Source organism: Orycteropus afer, unplaced genomic scaffold (genome assembly GCF_000298275.1).
Source record: "Orycteropus afer afer isolate SDZICR_OR568_19922 unplaced genomic scaffold, OryAfe1.0 scaffold00433, whole genome shotgun sequence".
NCBI classification, from domain to species: Eukaryota; Metazoa; Chordata; class Mammalia; order Tubulidentata; family Orycteropodidae; genus Orycteropus; species Orycteropus afer.
In genome coordinates, this window is record NW_006922020.1 from 585,271 (window position 1) to 595,413 (window position 10,143).

The 10,143-nt window shown below is 49.3% G+C and overlaps 1 protein-coding gene across 1 annotated transcript in view; it reads right to left on the bottom strand.

The window, feature by feature from the left end:
• The window catches only part of SERINC2 (serine incorporator 2), a 12,766-nt gene extending 2,850 nt beyond the window's left edge, over window positions 1-9,916 (bottom strand). The window contains exons 1-7 of the mRNA XM_007954128.2: window positions 9,761-9,916; window positions 7,710-7,900; window positions 7,179-7,258; window positions 6,643-6,780; window positions 5,304-5,473; window positions 3,413-3,503; window positions 2,956-3,097 (exon numbers count right to left, since the gene is read on the bottom strand). Coding sequence (XP_007952319.2) covers window positions 2,956-3,097; window positions 3,413-3,503; window positions 5,304-5,473; window positions 6,643-6,780; window positions 7,179-7,258; window positions 7,710-7,900; window positions 9,761-9,796 — 848 coding nt within the window. The 5' untranslated portion in view covers window positions 9,797-9,916. The remainder of the gene's footprint in view (window positions 1-2,955; window positions 3,098-3,412; window positions 3,504-5,303; window positions 5,474-6,642; window positions 6,781-7,178; window positions 7,259-7,709; window positions 7,901-9,760) is intronic.
• Window positions 9,917-10,143: the final 227 nt, after the last annotated feature.

Here is a 10,143-nt window from a genome sequence, read left to right on the forward strand (position 1 = left end):
GCCAGCCTTCTGGTTAGCAGTCAAGTGCTTTAGGCACTACGCTACCAGAGCTCCTAAAAAAAAAAAAATGATAATAACAGTAATAATGATTGTATATCATAGCTTTTCTATAATGAGGTCTTAATGTTTTTAATAGTATTTAATAGCAGAGATCCAAATCAGTTCAAATCAGTTTAGTCATGGCCAATAATTTCAGTCAAATGAAATCAGAACAAACTTGAAGTTTTAAAATTTGGATGAAGCAGAACAATTGCCAGAACAGGAAACATTACCAATCGAAGCCCTAGAATGGGAGACTTGGAAGAAGAGTAGTGAGTCCTCTCAGGAGCTTGATGAAAGAAACTGGATTATTGCCAGGACTGTGGAGAGCAACACACATTCAAAGCAGTACAGTCAGCAACGATCTTTGAGAGGGGCATCATTGTTTCTGACTCTGCTCGTCAAGAGATTTGGTTGCTATGCAATGCACATGCTGCCCTTGTTTTCTAAGAGGGAGATTAAGTGTCAAGCAGGGCATTAACTCGTAATTTTTCCCCTTCCAGTTATTATTTTATAAATTTGGGTCCATCCCAGTTTCACTTTGTTGGCCATGAGTAAACCAGGAAGAACAGATCTGAAGTCCTATTTAATATTAAGGGTGAGAGATCTGAGATTCCAACCCCATCCCATCAAGTGGAAAAATCAGCCCTTCAGCTGACCCCCCTACCAAGTGAGCAGAACCATCCTTCCATCCAATTGCCAAATATCTGCTGGCATGTACTGCACATGAAGCCAGATGTACACAATCTAGAGCTGGGAGGGGATGGAGCCATCAATGGGCCCTGACCTCATGGAGCTACTTACACTTCTCTGCTTCCTGTGTTTTAAGAACTATGCCAAGAACTAACAGACACCCCAGAGTGCTGCCCAGTTGCCATATTGTGAGTCTGGGAGCATCAAGAAGCACAGCTCGAGCACCTGGGGTGGGGATACAGAGGGCAGGCGAAGTGGAGATCAGGACAAGTATGCTCAAGCTCCACAGTCCCTGCATGCTCATGGCTTCGGACACAGCAGCTCATGGCTGCTCCTTTCTGAGTCTCAGTTTCCTCATCTGTAAAATGGAGTTAATATAGGTCTTTCTGGTTCAAAAAGGAATCAAATGAGGTGACAAAGTTTGTGAACTGCATAGACATGACTTGGAGAAAATGGTTTGAAAAAGGCTAATACAAAACAAAATAATAAACAGCTGCCATCTAGATGCAACGATGGGTCTCTCCCCGTCCAGAGCAAAGAAAAATGAAGAAAACCAAAAATTCATGGATACAATCAGTCTTAGCGACTGGTACACACCATCCAACCTGCAGCCTATATGACTATGAGACCAGAAGAACTAGATGGTGCCCAGCTACCAATGTCAACCACTTGGAAGGGGATCTATGTAGGAGATCCTGGATAGAGAGGGAGAACAATGTGGACAAAATTCAAAATCATTTGGAGAAATAAAAGGGGGGGACCAGGTTTGCTGGTCAGATAGAGCCTGATGGAACCACTGAGACTGTGGCCCATAGCTGCCCGTCAAGTCTGGAATTGAACCCACACCTGTGACTTCCAGCCACGTAAAAGACAGGCATATGAGTTGAACATTTACCTGAGGTAGATACACTCCTTGGAGAGAACAATCATGGGAGAAAGAAGGGCTGCTTATGTACCAGGACACAGCTCAGGAGGCAGGAGGGCATGGAGGGATGGACACAGGGAAGAGGTAATTATCAGAAGGAAGTGGGAGGGGAGCTGTTGCATTGTGGTAAATTGTGGTCAATGTCATGAGACAAAGTGTATGTTAACTGCTGTATGGAAAGTGAATTTGCTCTGTAAATCTTCACCCAAATCACAATATAAATAAATAAATAAATAAGAGAAAGCCTCAAAATGTTCTAGACCAGGAGCCCAGAGGTAGGTGTGCTGCTCTTAGGAAAAGAGGTGCTGCCTGAGATGGATGATTATAGAGAAAGAAGGTGTAGGACAAAGATTCTCTTGGAGAGTAAAGGGTAGACTAAGAAAGTGGCAGCTGGGGAAATGCCAGGCTATGGGGAGGCAAACTACAAGTCTGCCAGACTCAGTGTAAATAAAAATTATACCTAATATTATAACCCCATGACTCTTATCAGGCACTCACACCATCCTGTTGTCAAATGTTCACAGTGCCTTGAAATAACAGAAACACTTATGTAGCACCTACTACTTGAAATAATAGCAAATACTTACGTGACAGTTACTATTTACCATTTTCCTTGTGAAGTTTTTTATATGTATTAACTCATCTATAACCCTCCAACAACCCAATGAGGCAGTTACTATTTTTATCCCCATTTTACACACAGGAACACTGAGACACAGAGAAGTTAGGTGACTTGCTCAAGATCAAACAACTCATAAAAGATCACACAACTCGTAAGTGACAGTGCCAGGATGAATCCCAGGCAGCCTGGCTCAAGTCCATACGAATGAGTACTCACTAAGATGTCCCTTTAAGAATGAGTTGCTGTGTGATTTTAAGGAGGAGATTGTCATCTCTAAGGTGAGAATGTGTTGTCACAGCCACCCTGGGCAGTGGAGGTTATTGTCCCTCTTTTACTAGGGAGGAAACTAAAACTCAGAGACCTTAAGCCACTTGCCCCAAATCACACAGCAGTGACCTTTCACAATGAAGCTGTTGCCCTGGCCCTACAGCTGCCTGTACCTGACTCTGAACTGGGATCACTTGGCCCCAGCTCTGCCTCTGCTGCCTACTCCCAGTGTGTTCTCTGAGGGTCTTGGTTTCCCCACCAGCACAGTCTGTAGAGTGGACATGCTGAGGGCTGAGGACACCTTCCAGCTTGATGTCCAGGCTCCTCCCTCCACTCCCCTCTGGATCTGGGCTCCCAATCATGATCCCTGCCCCCATCCCCACTGCCAAGAAACCAGACTGCATCGTACCTGATGAAGAGGGTACACAGGATGAAGATGATGAGCCCCACGATGCTTGGTGCATCCCACCACTGTGTCACATAACCCTCGGGGCCTGCTAGATTTGTCTCGTTGCCAAAATGGGTCAGCAGATGGGGGTTGCATTTCTGGTCTAAGGATAGGAACACAGTCACCCTCAGCCTGTACTGGCCAGGTCTGAGTAGCCAGGTAGCCCTGAGGACAGCAGAAAGCCAACCCAAATGGATAGACAGACAATCAACCAGCCAATCCCAGCAACACTCAATGCTTACCAGACAAAATGACAGAGAAGTCCAGGAATATATGGAGTCCCCCACCTCCTTGAAGGATTGGATTTCAGAATGGGCTGACTCTGGATATCTCTGTCACCTGTGAGGGCCCCCAGCTTCTCCCCAGCTACTCATGCAGGAACAAGCCCAGGTTTCCTTGAGCCCTGGCCAGTACTCACCAGGGATATTGGACAGGGCAGACCAGGTGACAAACATGGTGTAGAGTGTGATGACAGAGGCCTGCAGCAGACCTGAGTTGGGCTGGGCATCCTGGAGAGGACCAAGTTCACAGGTAAGACCCCTGCCAGGCTCAGGGACACCCCAGTCCATTCACACCCAGCAGGGAGGCCTCTGGAACTCTCACCCACCCTAGGGCCAACCATCTACCCCTCTGGGAAAAAACACACCCACCAGGATATCCATCTTGCCCACCCAAAGGTAGAGTTCCAATTCTTCTTCTTTCTTCCAATACTCCTCAAATTACCCTCACTTCCTCCCCTGCAGAAGACCCTTCAAGGGCAGAATGTCATCACACTATGAATAAAAGCCTCCACTGCTTGCCCCTGCTTTCACCTTCACCTGATTCACTGTCACACTCCTCCCTGATGACAACACTCCAGTCACAGCAGCCTCTGCTCTCCTTAGAACCTACCAAGTCCTTTCCCACCTCAGGGCCTTTGCACTTACTGTGCCTTCTCCCTGCCATGTTTCTCTATCTCTCCAAGCAGGCAACCCGCCCCTCTTTAGTACTTAGGCCTCAGCTCAAATAGGACTCCCAACAAGACCTGGCCCCAAAGCCCTAACTACAGCAGTCCCCATCTGTGCCACCCCCCCACACTCATTTATATTTTCCATAAGCACTTACTGTCCAAAATGGCCTTATTTGTCATACCCTCTCATTGCTTGTCTATCCTTGTTCCTCACCACACACAAACTTAAAAATATAATTGTAAACTCTGTGATTAAGAACATAGGCTCTAGAACCAGGCTGCCTGGGTTTAAATCTCATTTCCCTTCCTTATTAGCCAAGTGACCTCCAACAAGTCTCTAAGCCTCTGTTTCCTCACGTGTAACATAGGGATGATGGTGGTGTAAGAACTAAATAACATAATGACATAATACCAAAAGCCAAACTCTCTGCCATCAAGGTGATTCCAACTCATATCGACCCCCACTGGGTTTCCAAAGCTGTAAATCTTTATGGAAGCAGACTGCCTCATCTTTCTTCTGCAGAGCAACTGGTGGGTTCAAACCACTGACCTTTTGGTTAGCAGCCAAATGCCTTAACCATTATGCCACCAGACCTCCTAATGACATGATAGATGCCACTAACTGTCAGCCATTCTTCTTATTATTATTTCTCCATCTCTTCCTCACAGCTGCATCTCCAACAGCTAGAATGGTGTCTGGGACACAGCAAGTGCACAAGAGGTATTTGCTGAATCAACACAACTTGGTGTGTGACCTGACACAGGGGCAACCCCCTCTTTAGGCTTCAATTTTCCCACTGGGAAATGCAACAGAAGGGCAGCCTCCAACCTTTCTACTCAGAAGACCCAAAGATTCCCTAAGCTATCTTGGAAACTCCTGGTGAGCTGAGATTCCAAACTGTGAAGTGCCACTGGACTCACAGGCTTTCTGAACAAAAGATGGTAACTTCAGGAGCCTAGGATGGGACTGAGGACCATGGGATTGTGCCATCCACACCACTACTCAAGTCACTCAAGTTCTCCTGATTCCCACAAAATAGTAATAGTAATAGTAATATAACAATAGCTAATGTCTCATTTATATCTATGAGCCAAGCACTGTTCTAAGTGCTTCACAAATATGGTCTCAATCCTGAGACTAACTGCAGATGGTACATACTATCCCCATTTTATATCTGAGAAGAGAGAGACACAGAGAGGTTAAGACACTTTCCCAAAGACAACCAGCATACAGATGTAAGAGCCTAGACTCTAACCCAGGGAAGCTGCCTTGGAAGCCTCCATGACTAAGAGCCCCTGACCAGGCCTCCAAGATTCCTAGAGAAGGCCCCACCCACTGGGCAGGGAAAGGCAGGCTCACCTGGATCTTGGGCAGGACAGAGATGATGGAGACGCAGACACAGAAGGTGAGGTTGAGGCTAATGAAGACCTTACCCTCGTGGCAGGTGCCAGGGTGGGTGTAGTAGATGAAGAGCAGCGTCACAGCCGCGATGGACAGCGTGTAGAAAAGGAGGGTGAAGAAGAAGAGGCCTGGGCGGGAGGGGCAGTGAGAGGCAGGTCAGGAGGCAGGAGGCAACCTTGCCCCCTCTCCGGGCCTCAGGACCTCACCCGAGGACTGACATCAGTGTTTGATAACCTTCAGTCATTCACCAGCACCTCTGTGATTTCTGCCCCCTCCAAGTAACTCCTGAACTAAAATGATTTACTTGCAACAAGTAAGGCACCCATAAAATAAATGCAACAAAAACAAGAATCTTACTAAAATGAAACTAGATGAGCCCTGGTGGTGCAACAGTTAAGCGCTTGGCAGCTAACTGAAAGGCTAGAGGTTTGAACCCCCCACCTAGAGGCTCCACAGGAGAAACACATGGTGATCTGCTCCTGTAGAAGATAGCCTGGAAAGCCCTACGGGGCAGCCCTCATCTGTCATATGGGGTCACTATGAATTGAAACTGACTGACAGCACCTAACAACAACAAAGGGAGCTCTGGTGGCGTAGAGCTTACAGCATCTGACTGCTAACCAGAAGGCTGGCCGTTCAAACTCACCAGCCACACCTCGGAAGGAAGGTTGGGCAATCTACTTCCGTAGTGATATCACCTCAGAAACCCAAGGAGTGGTCACTATGAGTCGGGTCCAACTTGACGGCAGTGAGTTTGTTTTTTTTTTTTTTTTTTGTCACTGGGATTTCTATAACCAAGTATCATTTGAAGTTTGGTCTGAGTACAACTTGCTCCTTCCCCCAGTTCCTACGGCCATCAGTTCTGACTCATGGCGACCCCATGTGCCTTAGGATTTTCTTGGATTAATCTTTACACAAGTAGATCGCCAGTGGGTGAGTTTGAACTGCCAACCTTTCAATTAGCAGAGAACAATTTACACCACCCAGGGACCTTGGAGACCACTAAAAGGGCCTTAGTCACTCCTGCTGCAGGGACCACTGGACTAGATAATGCCTCCAGGTCTTGCCAGGCCAGTCTTCCTCTGATCCCCTGGAGGCCAGCTCCCTCCTCTCCCCACCCAGCCTCTCCCTTCCATTTCCTCAGACACTTAGTGCAACAACTCCCCAAAGGCAGGAGCTGCTCCTACCCCCTACAGGTTTGCATTTAACTTCCATCCCACCCCCGTCCCTCAGGTAGCCCCACTCTGGCCCTGAGTTCGAATCCTCCCCATGAGGGGGCCATGCAAGTGGCACTGACCTGCATACCAGGCGCGAGAGTCACACTCCTCAGCCTTGCACAGCCACTGCTGGTTCCAGGAGTGGGCAAAGTCGATGAGCAGCACCAGCTGGATGAGGATGAAGAGGAAGGAGCCGACCACACCGAAGTAGAACCAGACTGGGGTGGGGAGAGGGGGGTGAGGTGAGGAGGTCTGCCATGAAGGGGGCAGCAACTTGGAGCAGGCCTGGGACCCCCAAGGCTCCCCAGGCTTCCTACAGCAGGCGCACGCCCTGTGGTCTCCCTCCCTCACACACATTTATTCATTCAGTGGTCGTCTCTGTCATGAAAAGCAACAAAGGCCCTGCCTTCAAGAAGCCTACAGCCATGCACACCATGGCAGGGTGTGGTCAGGGTGAGTGGGTCCTCCGTCCACCCCAAGGTGCCCAAAGGCCATATGGCCAAGCAGCGGAGCCTACTAGTGCTTAAAGCAAAAATATCCCCTGATGTCCCAGGGCAGCCCCCATCCATGCTCCTCTGCCTGGAGCCCCACCTCCTTGCCCCTCAAGTCCACCTACTGTTGGAGAAGGAGCCGTCAGGGATGTAGAAGGCACCCACAGTGATGCCCACGAGGACCAGGAACTTAAAGAACCAAAACCTACAATGGGAGCAGGGGAAAGAATGAGATGAGAACTGAGCTGAGGAAGGGGAACTGGACGTCAGGCCTGGCCTATACCCCTGGACCCCCACCCTCAAAGAATTTATCCCAGAAGAAATGAAGCAGGACTTTCTGACTGATGGGCACAGAAGAGCCATCCCAGTCCTAGAACCAACCCCATGGGGTAGAAGGATGGCCAGAGCAGGCACTCTACCCCCAAGTATGGCACTAAAGTGCTGTGTGGCATTAAGCGAGTTGCTGCCCTTTCTGAACTTTATTCTCCTCATCTGAAAAATGAGAATAACTGAGTGAGATGACCCCTGTGCTGCACCCTCCTGGCTTTGGTGGCTTCTGAGTCTGAGGGTAGAGTCTGTGGGTCCCTGGAGGCAGACACAGGTGGGGAAACCCATGGGGAAGAGTCCCCAGCTGCAGGTAGGGGTCCTTCTCTCACCCGTTCTGGATGGCAGCCCGAGGGTCCCGGCTGCTGCGCACACAGATCATGAGCAGGGTGAAGAAGAAGAAGAAGGCAGCTGTGGCGAAGCACATGCGATAGACAGCACGGTGCCCGAGCAAGGAGCCACAGTCAATGTGGCCCTGCAGGACGACGAGGTTCTTGGCCCCCTCCTCACACACCCACGGCAGCTGTGGAGACAGAGGGAACAGCCTGAAGGCCCCACCCCACACAGAACCCTCATGGCTCCCTCTGTGACCAGAGCACCACTCCGCCAAGGTGGGCTGTGGGGGGCCTGCTCCATCTCTAATGCTCCCTCTACCTCCGTTCCCTCAAGCCCCACCCCACTCCTTGGCTGAGGCTGCAGGAGGGTGCTTGCCCGCAGAGACAGACAGGCTGGTTACAGCCATATATTTCCCTGCTGTCATCCCCAAACCTCAAAAATGCACTGCACTGTCTGAACCAGGATTTCTCAGAACCTTCTCTCCCATTGCTTACCTCAGAAGCCCCTGAGGTGCTGGGGGAAAAGTGAGATCCTGAAGCCCCTAGCCTACAGAATCCGAACTTCTAAGGTGGGGTCTGGAGTCCCTGGGTGGTCAAACATTAATGCACTCCCTGCCTTGATGGTTGGGTGGTGAAATGTCAATGCACTTGCTGCATTAATGGTGGGGTGGTCAAGCGTCAATGCACTCGCTGCATTAATGGTAACTGAAAGGTTGGCAGTTCGAGTCTACCCTGAGGCACCTCAGAAGAAAGGCGTAGTGATCTGCTTCCAAAAAAACCAACCACTGAGAACCTCACGGAGCACAGTCCTACCCTGACACACACAGGGCTGCCATGAATCAGTCAACTCCGCTGAAACCGGTTACAGTTTGTTAGAATCTGCCACCCCAACAAACTCCCCAGGCGGTCCAGACCTTTACACACACTGGCCTAAATGTCCCCTGGGTCTATGGCAGGCTACGACACACTGAGATGAAGGGAAGAGTTGGGGGTCCTGACAGGGCTTGACCATTAAATGGAGGAAGAGCAGCCCACAGCCAGTGTCTGGGGGCTGTAGCAATTGCTAAGATTTTCCAAGGGACCATGGTTTATGAGAAATAAGAATCCCCATGTGAGGTTCAAATCTCCTCCCCACATAAAAAACACCCCATCACCAATCTCGGATTTGGCACATGGGTGCCCCCCAACACTCCTATCCACCTCTTCTCTTATTTTCTTTACATTTTATTTATTTTGTTGTTGTTGAGAATATACACAGCAAAACACAGACCCCTTTCACAGTCTCCACATGGACAATTCGGTGACGTTGATCACATTCTTCCGTTGTGCAGCCACTCCCACCCTCCTCTGCTGAGCTGCTCCTCCCTCATTAACATCACCTCACTGCCTCCTACAATTCCTATCTAATCCTCTGAGTTGCTACTGTCAATGTGTCCCATAGAGATGGTTCTTCATAGAGTATAATGCTCAGGGCAGACATTTTTTACTAGTTAAGCTAAATTTTTGTTCAGTTTTAAGATGACATCAGGGGATATTTTTGGTTTAAGGTTTAAAGATGATCTAGGGCAATAGCTTCAGGGTTCTAGAAGGTCCAAAGTCCATGAAAATTTGAAATTCTGTTCTGAATTTCCCCCCTTTTGATCAGAATTCTTCTACAGAATCTTTGATCAAATTGTTCATTAAGGTAGCCAGGCACCATCCAGTTCTTCTGGTTTGGAGGCAGTTGTTCATGGAGGCAGTTAGCCACACATTCCATTTCCTCCTCCTATTCCTGACTCTCCTTCTATTGTTTCAGGTGAATAGAGACCAATTATTGTGCCTTGGATGACCACTTGCAAGCTTTTAAGACCCCAAGCACCACACAACAAACTAGGAGGTGGAACAGAAGCACTAAACACATTATTAGACCAATTAACTCTGATGCCCATGCCCACCTCTTTTTGATTAGCTGTGACCCCCTAGCCCAGGCCTCTGGCCTAGAGCAGCTGAGCCCCCTCACTAGAGGCAGGCCCCGCAGATGGCTTCCCCTCCCCACTCACCCCACTTACCTTATAGAGCTGACTCTCTACACCCGGGCTTAGCATGATGATGCACACCAGCACGCCCAGGAAGAGGAAGGCAGTGAAGAGGAGGCGGCTCACGGTGGAGTTGCGGCTGGCCGGACAGCAGCTACACAGGATGCAGGGGGCAGAGCCACAGAGGCAGGATGCCTGCGGGGAGGGCGGGGTGCGTGTTTCTCTACCTCCTCTCCCCTCCCCATCCCAGCGTATAGCACCCACCACCTGCCCACTAAATATCTCTACATCTGTCTAGGCAGGGGTACACCTTTCCCCAGATATTTAACCCTCAAGCCCAGGGTAAGTTGAGGAAAGGGGGGGGGAGAAGGAAATCAAGCCTCGGAAAGGCTGGGTCACACAGAATCACAGAGCTA